This window comes from Bubalus bubalis, chromosome 6, assembly GCF_019923935.1.
Source record: "Bubalus bubalis isolate 160015118507 breed Murrah chromosome 6, NDDB_SH_1, whole genome shotgun sequence".
NCBI lineage: Eukaryota > Metazoa > Chordata > Mammalia > Artiodactyla > Bovidae > Bubalus > Bubalus bubalis.
The window spans coordinates 109,485,691-109,509,585 of NC_059162.1; the positions used below are offsets into that span (position 1 = coordinate 109,485,691).

A 23,895-nucleotide genomic window follows, 5' to 3' on the forward strand; every position below is an offset into this window, starting at 1 on the left:
TGTACATTTGAAACTAATATAGTATTGTAAATCAACTATATCTCAATTGCAAGAAAAAAGAAAAAATTTTAAAAGGAAGTAAAAAAGGCACGGTGCAGAAAAGGAGAAAACTTTTGCAAATCATCTTATCTGATAAGGTATAAAGAACTCCTATAGCTTAGTAACAAAAAAGGCAAATGATTTAATTTTAAAATGGGCAAAAGACTTGGACAGACATTTCTCTGAAAATATGCAAATAGCCAGTAAGTACACAAAAAGATGCTCAACATCATTAGCCATCAGGGAAATGCAAATCAAAGTAACAATGTGATACTCCTCAACACTTACTAAGATAGCTAGTGAAAAAGACAGATAACAAATGTTAACGAGGATGTAGAGAAACTGGAATCACCACACACTGCTATCAGGAATGTAAAATGATGCATCCACTTTGGAAGATTCTGGCAGTTCCTCAAAAGATTAAACATTGAGTTGCTATTTGATTCCACTCTTGGGTATACACTCAAGAGAAATGAAAACATGAATGTGAATAGCAACATAAATCTTAAGAGCCAAAAAGTGCAAACAAGTCACACATCCATCAACAAGTGAACAGAAACACAAAATATCCATACAATGGAATCTTATTAAGTAATAAAAAGTAATGAAATACTAATAGATACTACAACATTAAGGGACTTCCCTGGTGACTCAGACTGTAAAGAATCTGCCTGCAATGCAGGTAGACACAGATTCAGTCCCTGGGTTAGGAAGATCCCTGGAGAAGGAAGTGGCTACCCCACTCCAGTATTCTTGCCTGGAGAATCCCATGGACAGAGCAGACTAGTGGACTACAGTCTGTGGGGTTGCATCGAGTCGGACACAACTGAGCGACTCACACTTTTACTTCTTTCTGTTACAACATTATGTGAAAACATGTGAAATGAAAGAGGTCGGTCACACAAAAGGCCACATTCTGTATGATTCCATTTATATTGAAATGTCCAGAAAAGGCAAATCTACAGAGCCAGAAAGTAGGCTAGTGTTGGGCAGGGATGCAGGGAGGGAGGGATGCAGAGAGGGAGGAAATGGGGAGTGCTGCTAATGAGATTTCTTTGGCAGAGGACAAAATGTTCTAAAGTATGACTGGGGTGATGGCTGTACAATATCACTGTAAACATACTAAATAACACTGAATTGTACATTTTAAATGAGTGAACTGTGTACTATGTGAATTGTATATCAATGAAGTTGCTATTTAAAAAAAGAATGTCCCTTTCTTGGAACACTACCCTAGTATAACACTGTCAATAATATTCCAAATAACAAAAGAGAGTTTCTTCAAACACTCTGACTTGTGATGATTTCTACATAAAAGCCAAAATCGTTTCAATATAGATTTATTTTTTCCTTCTAAAATTCAACCATCAGAATTATATTACCTCTGTATGCAATATGCACAAATATTCAGCACTATGTCATTAATCGTAATAGAATAGTAACAGGTAAAGAATCCGCCTGCAATGCAGGAGACATAGGAGACACAGGTTCAATTCCTGGGTCAGGAAGATCCTGTGGAGAAGGAAATGGCAACCCATTCCACTATTCTTGCCTGAAAAATCCCACGGACAGATGAGCCTGACAGGCTACAGTCCAAAGGGTGGCAAAGAGTCACAACTGACACGACTGACTGAGTAAGCACAATCATCCTAATATAATGACTGTAAGATAATGTTTAATTTATGAAAGAAAATTAAATCAAAAATTTGATCACTCTATTACCATTTCCTGATTCCTTCAATCTTTATACAAGTAGATCTTGCATTTGTAATCATGCTACATATACAATTTTCACATCTATTTCACTATTTAGCAGCTTTGAATAAGCACGTTGACAGCTTACTGAGGATTTACCCTGATACATTTAGTAGTTGCACGAATGAGCATAAAAATCCCAGGCTACAGAGTTTACACTCTAGGTCATAATACTTCTAAAAATTAACTTTTAGTTATTAATACCATTCACTTGTAAAAAAGCACCTAGAAACATCTGAAACCTGCTTTACTCTTTTAACTAATGATGATTTTAAAATCAAATCATTAAATAGGGGAAAAAAAACCACATAGATACACACTCCGGAAAACAAGTGAGAAAAGGACAAAAAAAGCAACAGAAAGAAAATCTAAGGTAGAAAAATTGACTCACAAGATGATTCACAAGCATTTCCTGCATATTTTGTCCAAGAAAACTCTTCTGACTAAAGTGGAAACTTGCTTGGCTGCAATACCTCATTCTACTAGTATGATTAATGTCATAGTTCCAAATATTTGAGCATGTGGCATATGGACAAGAGAAACCTCGTATGTGTTGATTTAAATACTGCTACATTTTGGCCCATAACTATTTAGTTAATATTGAAAAGGAATTGTAAGGTTCTATTGAGTTTCCAACTTTTGGAATTCTAGTTTTTGAAGTGTAAGAACTAAACCAATTTAGGAAGCCCATCAACAATTTTAAATGACTAGTTGTATGTAATACTGCAAAAAGTGAAGACAAGAACTAATCTTCTGAAGAAAACAAAAGGAATAAGTTTCGTGGATGTTGACATAAAATTAAGTCAATATTATTAGCAAAGTATAAAGTTGGTTAATGCCAATTTTAGAGTCCCAAAGAAATCCTCTAGCTCCTGTCAAAACTCAAATAAAAGGTACATGATAAAAAAATTTCCATTTGGAAACATCTTAATTACAGATCCTTTACTTCTACTGACAAATAACATAAGAAGACAAAGCAACATAAAGATGAAATGCAATTAGGGATGTCAACAGGGCCCTAAGTTAAAAACAGAATGTACCACACTAATTTATTATATATATGTTCCTCTCAAATTTAACCAACATGTTGAAACTCTGTGGTACACAACTTCATATACACACATATAACATGTGATTATTCCTTTACCAAAAAAAGGTAAGAAAAGCAACAAATCTAATACAAATAATTTTGGTCTTTTATACCCAACATTACTGCTACTGCCTCAGTCTGAGAGACTCATCTGAAATATTAAAAAAAAAACCCTTAACTGACATACCTCTAAGTCCCAAGCCTCCAACTCCTATCATTCCCTCAATTCCAACCCATTTTGTCTTCAAGTGGTTTTGTTGTTCTAACACTGTTGTTGTTGTTCAGTCACATAGTCATGTCCGACTCTTTGCTACCCCATGGACTGCAGCATGCCAGGCCTCTCTGTCCCTCACCATCTCCTGAAGTTTGCCCAAATTCATGTCCATTGCATTGGTGATGCCATCCAGCCATCTCATCCTATGATGCCCTCTTGTCCTTCTGCCCTTAATCTTTCCCAGCATCAGGGACTTTTCCAATGAGTCAGCTGTTTGCATCAAATGATCAAAATACTGCAGTTTAAGCTACAGCATCAGTCCTTCCGAGGAGTATTCAGGGGTGATGTCCCTTAAAATTGACTGGTTTGATCTCCTTGCTGTCCAAGGGACTCTCAGGAGTCTTCTCCAGTACCACAGTTTGAATGAAGGTGCTCTGCCTTCTTTACGGTCCAACTCTCACAACCGTATGTGACCACTGGGAAGACTATAGCCTAGACTATACGGACCTCTGTTGGCAGAGTAACGTCTCTGCTTTTCAACACACTGTCTAGGTTTGTCATAGCTTTCCTGCCAAGAAGCAATCATCTTCTGATTTCATGGCTGCAGTCACCATCCGCAGTGATTTCAGAGCCCAGGATGAGGAAATCTGTTACTGCTTCCACCTTTTCCCCTTCTATTTGCCATGAAGTGATGGGGCCGGATGCCATGATCTTAGTTTTTTTAATATTTAGTTTTAAGCCGGCTGTTTCACTTTCTTCCTTTACCCTCATCAAGAAGCTCTTTAGTTCCTCATAGCTTGCTGCCATTAGAGTGGTATCATCCAAATATCTAAGGCTGTCGATGTTTCTCCCGCTATCTTGATTCCAGCTTGGATGAGTTCATCCAGCCGGGCATTTTTCATGATGTGCTTGGTGTACAGGTTAAACAAACAGGGTGACAGCAGACAACCCTGTCCATACAGGGTTCTAACTGTTGCTTCTTGACCCACAAATAGATTTCTCAGGAGACAGGTAAGATGGTCTGGTATTTCCACCTCTTTAAGAGCTTTCCACAGTTTATTATGATCCACACAGTCAAAGCCTTTGGCATAGTCAACGAAACAGAGGCAAATTTTTTTGGAATTCCCTAGCTTTCTCCATAATCCAGCAAACGTTGGCAATTTGATCTCTGTTTCTAACATTATAATTATATAATTTTCCTATTCAATAAATAACATATAAGAATTCTCCACTATATATTGCTATATTTAAGGACAATTCTTTCAGGCAGGGCAAGCTGGAGAGGCGATAATAAGAAATTCAGCTAAGAAATATCTGCCTTAGACATTCTATCAGTTAAGAGATTTCTTTAGATTAATAAATGCCCTTAAAAAATGTAAACATCTACCAGAAAGGTCAGGATTATCCTCTGTTCAAATTTACACATTAACACCCTAGTTTTGAGAAACAAGAAAAAGGGAATTTGAGAGTGCAGCATGAGATGGGTAATCCCTGTAAGCACAAAGACAGACAAAAGAAAAGGATACTATGATAAAGACTAACCTGCATATTCTAGGAGAGAGGATAGGGTACTGAACATCCATATCTAGGCATACGAAGCCCTTTGTAATGTCCAGTTCTCTTTCCTGTGTCTCACCAATACACTCATCCCCTCTTAGTTTTATAGGCATTTTGTTCATTTTAATAAGTATTTACTCTGTGCCAATCACTGAGCTAAGATCAGATGATGATACAGATGATGATAAAGAGTATAACTTCTCATGAAGAGGTTATGCTGAGAGAAGAAGGTAGCAACAAATATTGTACTAAAAATATTGTAACAAAAGTGCATACCAATCAAGTACTACAAGGTCATAGTAGAATGAGCTGGCCTTTCGGCTGGAACCGCCACCCTCCAGCATTTTCTGAAAATGACCAACAAGAAGGGAGAGAGGAGGGGTACTCGCTGTATGTTCTCTAGGCCTTTTAGGAAACATGGAGTTGCTCCTGTGGCCACATACATCATGCACATCAACAAGAGAGGTGATGTTGTAGATAACAAGGTGAGGGCACCATTCTTGACAAGGAATGCCCCATAAATGTTACGGTGGCAAAACTGGAAGAGTCTACAGTGTTACCTAGCATGCTGATGGCATCCGTGTAAACAAACAAGTTAAGGGCAAGGTTCTTGCCAAGAGAATTAATGTGCACATGGAGCACATTAAGCAGTCTAAGAGCCAAGACAGCTTCCTGAAATGTGTAAAGGAAAATGATTAGAAAAAGAAGGGAGCCAAAAAGAAAAGTATTTGGGTTCAGCTGAAGCACCAGCTTGCTCCACCCAGAGACGCACACTCTGTGAGAACCAGTGGGAAGGAGCCTGAACTGCTGAGCCCATTCTCCATGAATTCGTGTCACAATGGCTATAAAGAAAATAAAAGACCTGGACTGTATGTTTCTCCTAAGTAGAACTGTTGTGTCCCTTTTCCCAAAGAAATATTTAAAGCACCTTTTAATGATGTCCAAATTCAGTGGGTGATGTCTTTATTCTTCAAATCTAACGGGTTTTCTTCCTGAAAGATGTGAGGGAATTTGTTGTGCAATATACTCCATCGATTAATAAACTGCCAGTTATTATTTATTTTAAACAGTGAACTACCATCTGACTATGGAGTTCAAAAGGTTCGTCTTTAAAAATAATAGAAGTTTGCCAGATAGATAAAGGCAGAGAGAGGATTCCAGGTAGGAGTCGCAGAATATGAAAAAAGATGAAGGTTAGAGCCAAACTAAGAAGGGCATACTATACTAAACTTGGGATGCTATTCTGTAGGCAATAGGCAGCTGAACACATTTAAAAGTAGGGGAGTGAAATCATCAGATTTCTTACTTAAAAGGATAACTATGCCAAAAGTGTAGATATGTTAGGAGAATGCAGAGAGAAAGAGATGTTAGGGCAGACAAGGTCATTACAATAGTCTAGGCAACAAATAAGGGTCTGAAACCAAGGTGGCAGTAATACGGATAGAGGGGGCCAGATTAGGGAATAGTTTCTGAAAAAGAAGCAATGGGACATGATCACCAATAGGAGGAAAAGGAAGTTCTAGTTTGGGAATTTAGGTAGAGAAAAAGAATATAGCAACATGAGCAGAGTGTGGGGAGGAGGATTCAGAGAATAAGTTGTTTGAAGTCCTTTATAGATAGTAAGGTGTCAGTCCAAAGCTCAGGAAAGAGGCAGAGGCTACAGCAAGATTAGGTAATCATCTAGTCATAAATGGCAAGTACTGTAGTAACTGACTAGAACCTCCCCTTTGAGCCTGGCTTAGGTCAATACACCTGGTTCTCCTCAACTGCCATACCTTTGTTGTTGTTCAGTCGCTAAGTCATGTCCGACTCTTTGCGACCCCATGGACTGCAGCACGCCAGGCTTCCCTGTCCTTCACTATCTCCTGGAGTTTGTATCTTTGTTACTGCTGCCTTATCTTAAAAACAAAACAAAAAGTGCTTTCTTTACTACAGCTATCTGCAATTCTACCAACTCTTTAGATTAATTCAATTCCTTCCCTTCTTGCTTTACAAATTTTTCTTAACAACTATCAAGTCAGGATTCTGGAGTTCTGGTCTCACATTTGCTACTAGTAAGCATTGTTGAATAAGCCTCTCAACCTTTCTGGATTTCAGCTATAAAAAAGGTATGGAGGAAAAAAAGGTATCAGATTAGTTGATACCTTAGGTTTCTCTACTTGTAATACTCTACAACTTGCCTCCTGACTTCAGAAAGAACTCTGCTATTACATTAATTATAACACTCATATGATAGGGGTTTTCTGTTACATGTTATTACAGAGATTCTTAGTACTAATTTATTTCATATTTCTTATGGATCTTATCTCACAGGAGGGGGCATGAAGAGGGTGGTACAAATTGAGAGAGTAGCACTGACATATGTACACTACTCAGACAGCTAGTGGGAAGCTGCTGAACAGCCCAGGGAGCTCAGCTCAGCGCTCTGTGATGACCTGGAGGGAGTGGGAGGGAGGTTCAAGAGGGAGGGAGTCTATGTATACTTATAGGTGATTCATGCTATTGTACAGCAGAAACTAACACAACATTGTAAAGCAAGTATACTCCAATTAAAAAAACCTCCTTTGTGGTGTACATCATGTCATAAATTCCTTTCATGTTTCCTGTATTACCTAAACCATATCCACATTCATAGTATTTGGAGGGAGTGAGAGAAGCTTATTAACAGCACACTGCAAATCTTTATATATCATATATACTTGTTCCTACATAAGAGTAGGGAACAGTTAGAGGAGTTGAGGATGGGAAGGCATAAATTTATGACAATCACCATTGTCTCAAAAGGAGTATTACAGAAGGGGTAAATAAGTTCAAGGTAGGTGGGAAGAGAAAAGAAAAGCACCGATAGATATTACTTAATAGCAAAGGAAAAAAAGATTCAGTCTGATTTTAAGAGCACGTAACAATGAGTTGGACCTTTTCTATTATCACAGAGAAAACATATAAGGTTACTATAACAGAAAAATTTCAAGACTATTTGTAGATTTCCCCCATATCACACCTCTGACGTACAGTCAATTTCAAAGAAAATTACCATGTGTTCTTGGTTAAACTGTTAGACATTAAACACTGCTATTTAGACGTACAAGATAAACATAATTTCTAAAGCAAAGACAAAAATCAACAGCAAAAGATCTCTGTGACTTCTTGATTCTTACCTGTTCACTCTCCTAGGACACTTGTCTGGTTTAATATCTACCTCATAGAGGTAGACATCAATCTTTGGAATTTCAACTTGAAAACAGTTAGCCAGCAATTTAATGGGTTTGCCCATGGTGCCATAGCCAGGTCTTCTGGGCACCATGAGTAGGGGCTGGGCCCCAACGGGTCCTGCCAGGGAAGGGGAAAAAAAGAGAGACAGAAACACTGTTACAAGCTGCGTTTGATAATCTTGTCAACCAGAGTAGGTTAGAATTTTAAGTACGGCTGATAATGACTAAAGCCCAGTGCTGAAAAATGATGTCAATTCTAAGACCCCTTTCTTTCACTCCAATTTACTTTCTTCATTAAAACATACAGAGAAAAAAAACGGGGTACCTCTGAAAAACTGTTTTAGAAGGGGTGGAAAAAACAATCCCACAAACCCAGGTGAGCATAAGCAAACCACAAATCCACAAACCACTCGTATCCAAAGAGTGTGTGACCAACAGCATAATAATCTTATAGAAGGGTAAGAGCAAATGAACAAAATAAACAAACAAAAAAAAGATCAACAAAGCACAAAATCAATTACTTGAAAAGATAAAGTGATAAATTCCAGACAACACAAACTTTTACAACATGAGAAAAAAGGTTGAAGTAACCAATATAAATGGAAAAAATGTATTACCACAAATACCAAAGACATTACAAACACTTAATAAATTTGAAAGTTTGATCAATTAGACAAAGTCCTAGAAAAAAACAGCTTACTGATACACAAAAGCAGATAAAATCTGAAAAACTGTTGATAAAATGTAAAATGGCACAGCTGCTTTGGAAAACAGTAGAGTGGTTCCTCAAAACATTAAAAGCAGAATTATCATATGATCCAATAGATCTATTATCTACTTCTGGGTATAACCCCAAAAGAACTGAAAGTGGGCTATTGATAATTATATACCTATGCTCATAGCAGTACTATTCACAATAAACAAAGTAAGTGTGCGTTAATCACTCAGTCATGTCCAACTCTTTGCGGCCCCATGGACTGTAGCCTGCGAAGCTCCTCTGTCCATGGGATTCACCAGGCAAGAATATTGGAGTTACCATTTCTTACTCCAAAGGATCTTCTTGGCTCAGGGATTGAACTGGCCTCTCTTGAACTGGCAGACAGGTTCTTTACCACTAGAGCCACCAGGGAAGCCCCTAACCACTTGCTCTTTGTTACACAGTAATAGCCCTTAAGGAGAAGAAAATGGCACCCCACTCCAGTACTCTTGCCTGGAAAATCTCATGGACAGAGGAGCCTGGTGGGCTGTAGTCCATGGGGTCGCTAAGAGTCGGACACGACTGAGTGGCTTCACTTTCACTTTTCACTTTCATGCATTGGAGAAGGAAATGGCAACTCACTCCAGTGTTCTTGCCTGGAGAATCCCAGGGATGGGGGAGCCTGGTGGGCTGCCGTCTATGGGGTCGCACAGAGTCGGACACGACTGAAGCGACTAAGCAGCAACAATAGCCCTTAAATTCTATTTCCTGACCTATAAAACGGAAATAATACCTAATCTGCCTTTTTCATGAATCTTGTCAGGATCAAATCAGAACATAAACGATAGATAAAATTTACCAAGCTCTTACTACATCTTATAACAATTATTTTTATTTTTTAAACGTTACTGAAGTATAGTTGATTTACAATGTTGTGTTTAATTTCTGCTTTACAGCAAGGTGACTCAATTACACACATATCCGTTTTCATGTTCTTTTCCATTTTGGTTTATCACAGGATACTGAAAATAGTTCCTTGAGCTATACAGTAGGACCTTGTTGTTTATCCATCCTACATATAATAGTTGCCATCTGCTACCACACTCCAGTCCTTCCCGCTGCCAACCTGCTTCTTCCTTGGCAACCACAAGTCTGTTCTCTGTGTCTGTGAGTCTGTTTCTGTTTTCTAGACATGTTCATTTGTGCTGTATTTTAGATTCCACATATAAGTGATATCACATGGCATTTGTCTCTTTAAAAAAAATTATTTACTTGGCTGTGCCAGGTCCTCACTGTAGCATGCAGGATTCTTGTAGTTGAGGTATGTGAACTCTCAGTTGCAGCATGTGGGATCCAGTTCCCTAACCAGGGATTAAACCCAAGCGATCTGCATTGGGAGAATGGAGTCTTAGCCGCTGGATCACCAGGGAAGTCTGTATCTTTTTCTGACTTACTTTGCTTACTATGATAATCTCTAGGTCCATCCATATTGCTACAAATGGCATTATTTTGCTCTTTTTAATGGCTGCATAATAACATAATATTATGTTACATATATGTAACATATCTTCTTTATATATATATATATACACACACATAATGGTTGAGTAATATTCCATGTATGAAGAAGTGAAGTGGAGTGGAGTGAAAGTCACTCAGTCGTTTCCGACCCTTTGCGACCCCATGGGCTGTAAAGTCCATGGAATTCTCCAGGCCAGAACACTGGAGTGGGTAGCCTTTCCCTCCTCCAGGGGAATCTTCCCAACCCAGGGATGGAACCCAGGTCTCCCACACCGCAGGTGGATTCTTTACCAGCTGACCACCAGGGAAGCCCATATATGTAACTCACATCTTCTTTATCCATTCAACTGCTGTTGGACATTTAGGTTGTTTCTATGCCTTGGATATTGTAAATAGTGCCGCTATGAATTAGGGGTTCATGTATCTTTTTGAATTATAGTTTTGTATGGGTACTCGCCCAGGACTGGGATTGCTAGATTATATGATAACTCTATTTTTGGTTTTTGAGGAACCTCCATACTGTTTTCCATAGTGGCGGCAACAATTTACATTCCCACCAATGCTGTAGGGGGTTCCTTTTCCTCCACACCCTCTCCAACAATGTGTAGGATGGCCATTTTGATGATGGTCATTCTGACTGGCCTGAGGTGATACCTCATTATAGTTTTGACTTGCATTTTTAATTAGTGATGTGGAGCAGGTTTTCATGTTTTCATCTATATGTCTTCTTTGGAAAAATGTCTATTTAGGTATTCTGTTTTTTTGAGTGGGTTTTTTTTTTTTGGTTATGCAATTGTAGGAGCTGTTTGTATATTTTGGAAATTAAGCCCCTGTTGGATGAATCATCTGCAAATATTTTCTTCCAGTCCGTAGGATGTCTTTATGTTTTAGTAGCAGAACTGGGATTGGAACTCACTCTGCTGTGCTATTTTGTTTCATTGATGTATCTATCCTTTTGTCAATAACATATACTGTCTTGATTACGATATTTTATAGTAAGCTTTGAAATCAGGTACTGTCAATCAGTTCTATGACTTTAATCTCCTTTAATATCATGTAGCTCTTCTGGGTATTTTTGTCTTTCCATATAAACTTCACAATCAGTTTCTTAATGTCCATAAAATAACTTGCTGAGATTTTGTTTAGAATTGTGCTAAATACATAAATTGAGAAGAACTAAGATCTTTATGACAATGAGTCTTCCTACCCATGTATAATAGAATATCTCTATTTAGATTTTCTTTTGGAGAAGGAAATGGCAACCCATTCCAGTATTCTTGCCTGGGAAATCCAATGGACAGAAGAGCCTTGCAGGCTATACAGTCCATGGGGTCACAAGAGTCAGGTACAACTTAGAGACTACACCACCAAACCACAGATTTTCTTTTTTTTTAAATCAAAGTTTTGCAGTTTCCTTCACATACATCTTATACATATTTTGTTAGATTCATACCTAAGTATTTCTTTTTTTTTTTTTGGTGCTAATATATAAGACTACAATAATAGAAATGTTCAGTTCAGTCAGTTCAGTCGCTCAGTCATGTCCAACTTGCAACCCCATGAATTGCAGCACGCCAGGCCTCCCTGTCCATCACCAACTCCCGGAGTTCACTCAAAACTCACGTCCATCAAGTCGGTGACGCCATCCAGCCATCTCATCCTCTGTCGTCCCCTTCTGCTCCTGCCCCCAATCCCTCCCAGCATCAGAGTCTTTTCCAATGAGTCAACTCTTCACATGAGGTGGCCAAAGTACTGGAGTTTCAGCTTTAGCATCATTCCTTCCAAAGAACACCCAGGACTGATCTCCTTTAGAATGGACTGGTTGGATCTCCTTGCAGTCCAAGGGACTCTCAAGAATCTTCTCCAACACCCCAGTTCAAAAGCATCAATTCTTTGGTGCTCAGCCTTCTTCACAGTCCAACTCTCACATCCATACATGACCACTGGAAAAACCATAGCCTTGACTAGACAGACCTCTGTTGGCAAAGTAAGGTCTCTGCTTTTCAATATGCTATCTACGTTGGTCATAACTTTCCTTCCAAGGAGTAAGTGTCTTTTAATTTCATGGCTGCAATCACCATCTGCAGTGATTTTGGAGCCCAGAAAAATCAAGTCTGACACTGTTCCCACTGTTTCCCCATCTGTTTCCCATGAAGTGATGGGACTGGATGCCATGATCTTTGTTTTCTGAACGTTGAGCTTTAAGCCAACGTTTTCACTCTCCTCTTTCACTTTCATCAAGAGGCTTTTGAGTTCCTCTTCACTTTCTGCCATAAGGGTGGCGTCATCTGCATATCTGAGGTTACTGATATTTCTCCCGGCAATCTTGATTCCAGCTTGTGCTTCTTCCAGCCCAGCGTTTCTCATGATGTACTCTGCATGTAAGTTAAATAAGCAGGGTGATAATATACAGCCTTGACATACTCCTTTTCCTATTTGAAACCAGTCTGTTGTTCCATGTCCAGTTCTAACTGTTGCTTCCTGGCCTGCATATAGGTTTCTCAAGAGGCAGGTCAGGTGGTCTGGTATTCCCATTTCTTGAAGACTTTTCCACAGTTTATTGTGATCCACACAGTCAAAGGCTTTGCCATAGTCAATAAAGCGGAAATAGATGTTTTTCTGGAACTCTCTTGCTTTTTCGATGATCCAGTGGATGTTGGCAGTTTGATCTCTGGTTCCTCTGCCTTTTCTAAAACCAGCTTGAACATCTGGAAGTTCACGGTTCACGTATTGCTGAAGCCTGGCTTGCAGAATTTTTAGCATTACTTTAGTGTGGTTTTCATTAAAAAACAGAAAAATAGATCTGAGGAACAGAACTGATAGCCCCAAAACTGAATCACACAGTCAACTCATGTTTGACAGAGGAGCAAAGGCAATTCAATGGAAAAAGAACATTTTAAAAATATGGTGCTGTTAAACAAATGGATATCCACATGCCAAAGAAAAAAAAGAAGAAAAGAATCTGGACACAGATCTAAAACTTTTTTCAAAAACTAACTCAGGGTATTCCCTGGTGGTCCAGTGGTTAGGACTCTACACTATCACTGATGAGGGCCCAGGTTCAATCCCTGGTCAGGGAACTAAGATCCCACTAGACACACAGTATGGTCAAAAACCCCAACCAAAACAAACTCAAATGGCTCGTGAACCTCAACGTAAAATGCAAAGCTACTGAACTCCTAGTTCAAAACATAAGTGACCTTGATGATGATTTTTAAAAATTTATTTATTTTTAATTGGAGGATAACTGCTTTCCAATGTTGTGTTGATCTCTGGCATACAACGATGTGAATATATATGTATACTTATATATACATATGTCCCCTCCCACTTGAACTTCCCTCCCACACCCTATCCCATCCCAGCCCTCTAGGCTGTCACAGAGCACGGCACTGAGCTCCCTGTGTGACACAGCAACTTCCCGTTAGCTGTCTATTTTACATATGGTAATGTATTGTACCCCAGTGTTCATTGGTGATGACTTCTTAGGAGAAGCACATAGATACCAAAAGCACAACATATTAAATAAAAAATTGATGTTTTCATTAAAAATAAAAACCTGTTCTACAAGAGAATGAATATACAAGCCATAGATTGAGAAATACATTCGCAAAACACATGTTTGATAAGGGGTTAATACTTAAAATACATAAAGAACTCATATAACTCAACAGGGAAAAACAAAATCCAATTAAAAAAATGGGCAGAGGATCTGAATAGATATTTTTTCCCAAAGAAGACATGCAGATGGATTACAGGCACATGAAAAGACACTCAACATCATTAATCACCAGGAAAATACAAGTCAAAACCACAATAAGACATCACCTCACATCTTAGAATGGCTATTATCAAAACACAAGGAATAACAAGTGTTGGCAAGACTGTGGAGAAAGGAAACCCTTGTGCACTATCGGTAGGAATGTAAACTGGTACATGTACCATGAAAAACAGAATGAAGATTCCTTTAAAAATTAAAACTGGAAGAACCACCAGCAATTCCACAACTGGATATTTATCTAAAGAAAAGGAAAACACTAACCTAAAAAGACATATCCACTCTCACGTTCATTGCAGTATTACGTACAACAGTCAAGATGTGGAAACAACCTAGGTGTCTACTGGATGAATGGATAAACAAAATGTGCTCTATACACAAAATGGAAAATCATTTAGTTATAAAAAGGGAAAGCTTGCCATCTGAAACATGGGTGGACCTTGAAAACATTATGCTAAGTGAAACAAATCAGACAGAGAAAGACAAAGGCCACATGACGTCATCTGTGTGTGGAATCTGAGAGAGAGAGAGAGAGAGAAAAACAAAACCCAAGCTCATAGATAACAGAGGAAACTGGTGGTTGCCAGAGGTGCACGCATGCTCAGTTGTGTCCGACTCTTTGTGATCCCATAGACCACAGCCTGTCAGGCTTCTCTATCCATGGAATTTTCAAGGCAGGAATACCAGAGTGGGTTGCCATTCCCTTCTCCAGGGGATCTTCCTGTCCAAGAAATCAAACCCAAGTCTCTTGCCTCTCACACACTGACAGGCAGATTCTTAATCACCATGTGTGTGCTCAGTCGCTCAGGTGCATCTGACTCTTTGCAGTCCCATGGACCGTAGCCTGCCACTCCTCTGTCCATGGAATATTCCAGGCAAGAATACTGGAGTGGTTGCCATTTCCTACTTAAGGGGATCTTCCCAACACAGGGATCGAATCCGAGTCTCTTGCCTCTCATGCACTAGCAGGCAGACTCTTCACCACTAGCGCCACCCGAGAAGCCCTCTTTACCACTATGGGAGCAGGCAAAATGAGCAAAGGGGATCACAAGTACAAACTTTCAGTTACAAAATAAGTAAGTCTTAGGGATGTAATGTACAACACGATGACTATAGTTTATAATACTGTACTGCATACTTGAAAGTAGAAAAAAAATAGACCTTAAACATTCTCATCACAAAAAATTTCTATGTTGACAGATGTTATTACCTCCTTATTGTGGAGGTAATATTTACAAATACTGAATCATGTTGTACATCTGAAACTAACATATATCAATTATATTTCAATTTAAGGAAAGTGCAATAAAATGATAATTTTTAAAAAGCTCATCCATTTGTCATGTACTACTCACAAAACAACTGTTTATAACCAACCATATTAATTATCGTGATCAGGAAAGACGTTCCTAAGCATTTTACATCCTAACATGACACTCTGATCAATGTACAGATGTGTTAATGTACTTAAGTTAGTTGTTATTGTTCAGTTGCTAAGTTGTGTCCAACTCTTTGAGACCCCATGGATTACAGCACACCAGCTCCTCTGTTGGCCACTATCTCCTGGAGTTTGCTCAAACTCATGTCCATTGAGTTAGTAATGCTATCTGACCATCTCATCCTCTGTCACCCCCTTCTCCTTTTGCCTTCAATCCTTCCCAGCATCAATTTCTCTGGGGAAATCAGTTGAGGTTAGGCCAATATCTAACACATTATACTTTCTCCCATTTAACATAATGGCAAATAGTCTCCCAACTAGTGGTTGTGATGCAGAATGTCTGATTTTCAGCAATCTATTCTTAATTATTCCATGCTTTTAATAAGACATTTTGTTCTATTTCATTCAGATATTTTAGTTTTCTTTAGTGGGAGTTCTGAACCTAATAAAATAGCCTGCCTACTCTATACAGAAAAAATTCTATAGCTATTTAACATCTGTATTTTCATATAAACTGAGTGATCTGAGGACAGAGTTTGTGAGTGAGTGATATTTCTATCCCTAATACTTACGAGTGCCTCATATTAAGCCCCTTTTCGTGATTCCACAATTTCAGACCAATCTTCTAATTATTGTCTGGATACCCATATAGGCCACTGGAGGGAGAGAAGTTTGCTGCCTCATGACTAGTCAGTATGAATCTGCTTGATGTTCTGGAAATAGTATTTTTCTTTGCAAATGATTAACTTAACATTATGATTTATATATCAGTTTCCTGTGAATTCTGGTTAGCATAAGTCAGTTCCTCATGGTGATGATGGTTTCTGGATGCCTGGAAAGACAAAGGGTCAGGATCTACAAAGTTAGGCACCAGACTTTGGACCACAGTGACCCTCTGTCAATGCTGTTGTTGTTTAGTCTCTAAGTTGTGTTTGACTCTTTGTGACTCCATGGATTGTAGCCCACCAGGTTCCTCTGCCCATGGGATTTCCCAGGCAAGAATACTGCAATGGGTTGCCATTTCCTTCTCCAGGGATCTTTCTGACCCAGGGATCAAACCTGTGTCTCCTGCTTGAAACCCGATCCTCTGTCATATTACTTTGTAAATTTGTTTCAGTAATCTGAATTTTCAAGTTTCACAGTAGCAAACACACTGTATGCTGCTGCTGCAGCTGCTAAGTCGCTTCAGTTGTGTCCGACTCTGTGCGACCCCAGAGACGGCAGCCCGCCAGGCTCCCCCGTCCCTGGGATTCTCCAGGCAAGAACACTGGAGTGGGTTGCCATTTCCTGCTCCAATGCATGACAGTGAAAAGTGAAAGTGAGGTCGCTCAGTCGTGTCCGACTCTTCGCGACCCCATGGACTGCAGCCTACCAGGCTCCTGTACATAAAATGTTATATTCTGTTCCCATTTAATGTAGCATCATGAGCGTATCTTCGTATGTTATTGTGTAGTAACTAAGTTGTGTCTGACTGTTTTGTGACCCCATGGACTATAGCCTGCCAGACTCCTCTGTCCTCAGGATTTCCCAGGCAAGGATACTGGAGTGGGGTGCCATTTCCTTCTACAGGGGATCTTCCTGACTCAGGGACTGACCCTGTGTTTCTTACATTGGCAGGCGGATTCTTTACCACTGAGCCATCAGGGAAGCCCAAGGTCTTAATAACCATAATTTTAACAGCTATTTAATGACCCATTAAGTTGATGAACTACAACTGACCAAGCTTCACTCCAGGATATTTAGCTTGCTTCCAATTTTTCACTATTATAAACAATGAAACAAGCAACTGTAGTGGATATTCACAGGACTGTATGCCAAGCACAACACCATCATTTTCCTCTACCTCATGGCTACTCTCTTAAATACTGTACACTTTCCCAAGTACTAAAGATTACCTGCAGTTGATATGTTCTTACATGAACTTGCCCCACAATTGACTGGTCCAGGTACAGACACCAGAACCTAGAAAAACTAATAAGTAGTCCTTCCCCTGGGACTTTTTTTTAACTTGGGACTTAAACAACCTTCAGGCATTTCCTCCTCAGGGACTAAGGCTGTGAGATATAACAGCCATTGGAGATCAAATGTTCTGATGTGTAGAATAAGCCAATCAACAGTAGGATAAAACGGAAACTACATAGAGTAGAGCTACATGTACAGTGAAGTCAAAATAAGAGATGGAGTAGTAGTCTGATACCATGAGTTTCCAGTTCCAACTGCTCCAGATGTGAGCTCAGTTGCAAATCTGTTCTTCCTACTGCCACTCAACCTTCCTTAGATTCCATGAGTCAATAAACCCCTTTTGCTTTAATTAGTTTCAGTTTGATTTCTGTTATTTGCATGGATAAGCCTGGAGGGCAGTAGGCTAAACTCTTAACATATAAAGAGAGTAATATATTAAATTACTTCAACTGAAGTATGGTCTCAGATCTGAGTTCAAATTTCAGATCTAACGATCAGGGAAAAGGCACAACTTCTGACTCACTTGCCTATTAATTTTCTAAATGATATTTACGGCATACAACATGATAGTTTGATAGACCTGTGCACTGTGAACAGATTCTTCCTACTAAGTTAATTAACACATCCATCACCTCACATATTCACCTTTTTGCAAGGAGGGGAGGATTTAAAACACTGAAGTTCTACACTCTTAGCAAATTTCAATTACACAACACAGTATAATGAATTCTAGTCATTATGGTATACATTAATCTGCAGATCTTACTCACAGTACAATCTTATTCATCTTAAAGTATGTACACTTGTACCAACCTTTCCCTATTTCCTTCATGCCCTGACAACCATTTTTCTATTTTTTTTTTTAAAGACTCCACATGTGAGTGTTACCAAGCAGTATCTGTCTTTGTCTTATTATACTTAGCTCATTGACATCTAGGCTCATCCATGGTCAGAAGTAACAGGATTTCCTTCTTTTTCAAAGGTTGAACAATATTCCACTGTGTGTGTGTGTACACACATATCACATTTTGTTTCAATTCATCCACTGATGGACATTTAAGATAGTTTCCATACCTTGGCTACTGTGAATGCTGCAATGAACAGTCAAGTACAGATATTGGTTCAAGATAATGGTTTCATTTCCTTTGGATATATACTCAGAAGTGGGACTGCTGGGACACATGGCAGCTCTATTCTTTGTCTCTTAATATTGGAATATAGTTGATTAGCAATGTTCTAGAGGAAATGGCAACCCACTCCAGTGTTCTTGCCTGGAGAATCCCAGGGACAGCGGAGCCTGGTGGGCTGCCATCTATGGGGTCACACAGAGTCGGACACTACTGAAGTGACTTAGCAGCAGCAGCAGCAGCAGCAACGTTCTGTTAGTTTCAGATGCACAGCAAAGTGATTCAGCTACACATATACATCCATCTATTACTTCTTAAATTCTTTCCCCATTTAGAATATTGCAGAGTTTCCTGTGCTATACAGTAGGTCCTTGTTGGCTATTTTAAATATAGCGACATGTATGTGTCAATCCCAAACTCCAAATTTATCCCTCCCCCTACTCTTCCCCAGCTGGTAAAGGAGCATATGGTAGCTCTAGTTTAAATTTCTTGAGGAACCTCCATACAGTTTTCCATAGTGGCTGTACCAGTTTATGTTACCATCGACAGTGTATAAGGGTTCTCTTTTCTCCACACTCACACTGGCATTTATCATCTTGTCTTTTTGATAAAATGTCACCCCAACAGGTATGAGGTTATATCTCATTGTGGTTTTGATTCGCATTTCCATGATAACTGGTAATGCTGAGCACCTTTTATGTACTGGTTGGTCATTTGCATGCCTTCTTTGGAAAAATGTCTATTCCAAGTCCTTTGCCCATTTTTCAATCAAGTTATTTTCTGCTATTGAGTTGTAAGAGCTTCTTGTATATACTGGATATTAACCCTTTATCAGATACGTGGTTTGCAAATATTTTCTCTCATTCTATAAAGTTTCCTTTTGTTAATGATTTTCTTTGCTAAGCAGAGACTTATTTTGATATAGTCTTACCCACTTATTCTTGCTTTTGTTGCTTTAACTTGGTTTTTGGTATTAAGCTAAAAAAAAAATCACTGTCAAGACCAATCTCAAGAAGCTTAGGTGTTATGGAGTAAAACTTCTAGTTTTATGGTTTCAGGTATTCTGTTAGTCTTTGATCCATTTTAATGTTTATATATGGTATAAGCTAGGATCTAGTTTCATTCTTTTGCATATGGCTATCCAGTTTTCCCAACACCATTTGTTGTACAGACTATCCTTTCCCCGCTGTGTACTTTTTGCTCCTTTGTCAAAAACTGAGTAGATATGCATGGGTTTATTTTTAGGCTCACATTGATCTATATGCCTATTTTTATGCCAATACCACAGTATTATTATATTGCTTTGTAATATAGTTTGAAATCACCAAGTGTGATGCCTCCAGCTTTGCTCATCTTTCTCAAGATTGTTTTAGCTATTGGGGGTCTTCTGTGGTATTGCTTTTTCTATTTCTGTAGAAAATGCCCTGTGATTTATTTTTTTGCCATTGCAATTTTGATACGGACTGCACTGAATCTGTAGATAACTCTGAATAGTGTGGACTTTTAAACAATATTAATTCTTCCAATCCATGAGCATAGAGTATCTTTCCATAAGCATTTTATTGTTTTTGATGCTACTGTAAATGGGATTTTTAAAAATCCTATCATTTTGATAGTTGTTAGTACATAGAAATATACTAGGCTTTGTATATTGATTTTGTGTCATGCAACTCTACTAAATTCAATTATTATTTCCAACAGTTTTTCACAATTTAGAGTTTTCTATATATAATAGCACATCATCTGCAAATACAGTTTTACTCCTTCCAGTCCAGTAAGAATGCCTTTTCTACTCTTTTTCTTACCTAATTGTTTTGGCTAGGTTGTCCAGCACTGTTGTTATTTTTAAAGGTATAAAAGTCAATTTTCTCTTTTACTTATTTATTTGTGGCTACACCGGGTCTTTGTTGCTTTGCTTGGGTTTTCTTTACTTGCAGTGAGCAGAGGCTCCTTTTCATGGTGTGTGGGCTCCTCACTGTGGTGGCTTCTTTTGTGGCAAAGCACAGGCTCTAGCCACACCGGCTTTGGCAGTTGCAGCACACAGGCTCAGGAGCTGCGGCTCAAGGGCCCTAGAGTGTGCGGGCTTCAGTAGTTGTGGCATGTGGGCTTACATGCTCTGCAGCGTGTGGAATCTTCCTAGACCAGGGATCGAACCCATGTGCCCTGCACTGGCAGGCAGATTCTTATCCACTGTGCCATCAGGTAAGTCCCCAGCACTAAGTTGAAAAAAAGTGTTGACATAGGCATTCTTGTCTTGTTCCTGATCGTAGAAGAAAAGCTTTCAGTTTTTCACATTGACTATGATACTAGCTGTGGACTTTGGCAAATATGGCCTTTATAATGCTGCAGTACATTCAGTTACCTTATTTTAAAAATGAGATAAAATGATCTATATATTCTAGATGTGCCAGGCACAGAAGTCATTAAAAAAAGCAGTAATTCTTCAATAAATATTAATAAACTCCTAAAACATGTCATATAAATATGCTAAGGAAATTTCTCTGCATCAAGCACCTACTGTTTTATTTGGGGGAACTAGAAAGGGAAACTGGCATACAGAAATTTTCCCTCAGACAAATGTCACAAACAGACCTACCACCAGGTCAAAGGACAGGAACAGAAACATATTTCTGACTTGGTATATTCTGCCAAACTGGCATATGAACACATTACTTTCACTAGATTTCTTTCTCTCCTATGCCCTCTCTAGCATTAGGCATTACAACTTTTGAAAATCTTTTATATGTTACAAAAAAAAACCCTGCCTTCTGCTGTTTTATTTACATGTGATAACCATCAAGATAGGCTTTAAAATGTTTTATTATTCTATAGTCATTATTCTCTCATGAAACTCATTGCACCCACAATTTTTTTTAAAAATCAGAAATATAAAAGGTCATTTATCTATTCTATTTATTGAACCAGTATTATGTTCAAGGTCTTATAGATACATGAATTAATAAGTCACAATTACTTTACTGAAGTAGTTCATAATATAATGGGGGATATCCCCAAATTACAACAATAATAACAGAAACATACACAGAGCATTATATATGTGATATACATTTGGTGATTTCTTACAACATAACTTTTGAATCAGGTACTATATTATAATGAGGAAACTGAAGCACAATGAGCACATGTTTTAAAAAAACATGTTCACAGGAAGAAAATGGCAAAGCTAGGATTTGCAAATAAGTAGTCTGATTTCAGAGCCTGCAGTTTTCATCAGCATTACACTACAAACTAACATTTGCTGAAAGGCTATCATTCATCAAGTCATTTATTTCCTGACTCATAAATGTGTTCAACAAATATTTACTGTATATTAAGTGCCAGGCATTGTTCAGGTGAATAGTAATTTTAATAAATACGATAAAGACCTGATCCTCATGAAGATTTTACAGGGGGGAGGATATATTATACTATATTTCTTTTTTGCCAGTTAGGTAATAATAACTGCTATAAAAAATGAGTGTGTGTGCTCAATTGCTCAGTTGTGTCCGACTCTTCACAGCCCCATGGACTGTAGCCCACCAGGCTCCTCTGCCCATGGAAGCTATACAAAATAAGATGGGTTAAGGGGATAGACAGTATGTGCGTGGAAGGGGGTAGCTAGCCATATTAGGTCTGTCAAAAAAGTCCTCTTTGAAAAGGCGACAAGTAGGCAGAAAACCTGGTCAATACCGAAATCAGACTGATTATATTCTTTGCAGCCGCAGATGGAGAAGCTCTATACAGTCAGCAAAAACAAGGCCAGGAGCTGACTGTGGCTCAGATCATGAACTCATTGCCAAATTCAGACTTAAATTGAAGAAAGTAGGGAAAACCACTACCATCCAGGTATGACCTAAATCAAATCCCTTATGATTATACAGTGGAAGTAACAAATAGATTCAAGGGATTAGATCTGACAGACAACGTGCCTGAAGAACTATGGATGGAGGTTTGTAACACTGTACAGGAGGCGGTGATCTAAACCATCCCCAAGAAAAAGAAATGCAAAATGGTTGTCTGAGGAGGCCTTACAAATAGTTGAGAAATGAAGAGAAGAGAAAGGCAAAGAAGAAAAGGAAACATATATCCATTTGAATGCAGAATTCCAAAGAATAGCAAGGAGAGATAAGTAAGCGTTCCTCAGTGATCAATGCAAATAAACAGGAAAACAATAGAATAGAAAAGACTAGAGATCTCTTCAAGAAAATTAGACATACCAAGGGAACATTTCATGCAAAGATGGGCACAATAAAGGACAGAAATGGTATGGACCTAACAGAAGCAGAAGATATTAAGAAGAGGTGGCAAGAATACACAGAAGAACTGACCTAGATAAGCAGGATGATGTGATCACTCACCGAGAGCCAGACATCCTGGAATGCAAAGTCAGGTAGGCCTTAGGAAGCATCACTATGAACAAAGCTAGTGGAGGTGATGGAATTCCAGTTGAGCTATTTCAAATCCTAAAAGATGATGCGGTGAAAGTGCTGCACTCAATATGCCAGCAAATTTGGAAAACTCAGCAGTGGCCACAGGACTGGAAAAGGTCAGTTTTCATTCCAATCCCAAAGAAAGGTAATGCAAAAGAATGCTCAAACTACTGCACAATTGCACTCATCTCACATGCTAATAAAGTAATGCTCAAAATTTTCCATGCCAGGCTTCAACAGTACGTGAACTGTGAACTTCCAGATGATCAAGCCGGATTTAGAAAAGGCAGAGGAATCAGAGATCAAACTGCTAACATCCACTGGATCATTAAAAAAAAGCAAGAGAATTCCAGAAAACATCTATTTCTGTTTCATTGACTACACTAAAGGCTTTGACTGTGTGGATCACAACAAACTATGGAAAATTCTTCAAGCGATGGGAATACCAGACCACCTGACCTGCCTCCTGAGAAACCTGTATGCAGGGCAAGAAGCAACAGTTAGAACCAGACATGGAACAACAGACTGGTTCAAAATTGGGAAAGGAGTACATAAAGGCTGTATACTGCCACCCTGCTTATTTAACTTATATGCAGAGTACATTATGCCAAATGCTGGGGTGGATGAAGCACAAGCCAGAATCAAGACTGCCGGGAGAAATACCAATAACCTCAGATATGCAGATGACACCACTCTTAGGGCAGAAAGCAAAAACGAACTAAAGAGGCCCTTGATTAAAGTGAAAGAGGAGAGTGAAAAAGCTAGCTTAAAATTCAACATTCAAAAAACTAAGATCATGGCATCTGGTCCCATCACTTCATGGCAAATAGATGGGAAAACAATGGAAACAGTGACAGACTTTATTTTCTTGGGCTCCAAAATCACTGCAAATGGTGACTGCAGCCATGAAATTAAAAAAACGCTTGATCCTTGGAAGAAAAGCTATGACAAACCGAGACAGCGTATTAAAAAGCAGAGATATTACTTTACCAACAAAGGTCTGTCTAGTCAAAGCTATGGTTTTTCCAGTAGTCATGTATGGATGTGAGAGTTGAACTACAAAGAAGCTCAGTGC

The 23,895-nt window shown here is 38.8% G+C and overlaps 1 protein-coding gene, 1 non-coding gene and 1 pseudogene across 5 annotated transcripts in view; 2 read left to right on the top strand and 1 right to left on the bottom strand.

Annotated features, from left to right (window-relative positions):
- AGO3 (argonaute RISC catalytic component 3) overlaps positions 1–23,895 on the bottom strand; it is a 135,093-nt gene that overhangs the window by 94,537 nt on the left and 16,661 nt on the right. For 3 of the 4 annotated variants that reach the window (XM_044945262.2, XM_044945263.2, XM_006077598.4), the window contains one exon: positions 7,814–7,985. In XM_044945262.2, the coding sequence (XP_044801197.2) occupies positions 7,814–7,985 (172 nt within the window). Of the gene's footprint in view, positions 1–7,813; positions 7,986–23,895 lie in introns of those variants that run through there. The other variant, XM_044945264.2, reaches the window with a different exon arrangement.
- On the top strand, positions 5,006–5,543 carry LOC123465901 (annotated as a pseudogene).
- Positions 13,093–13,165, top strand: TRNAD-AUC. Its single transcript has one exon. It is a non-coding gene; the product is annotated as a tRNA-Asp (tRNA).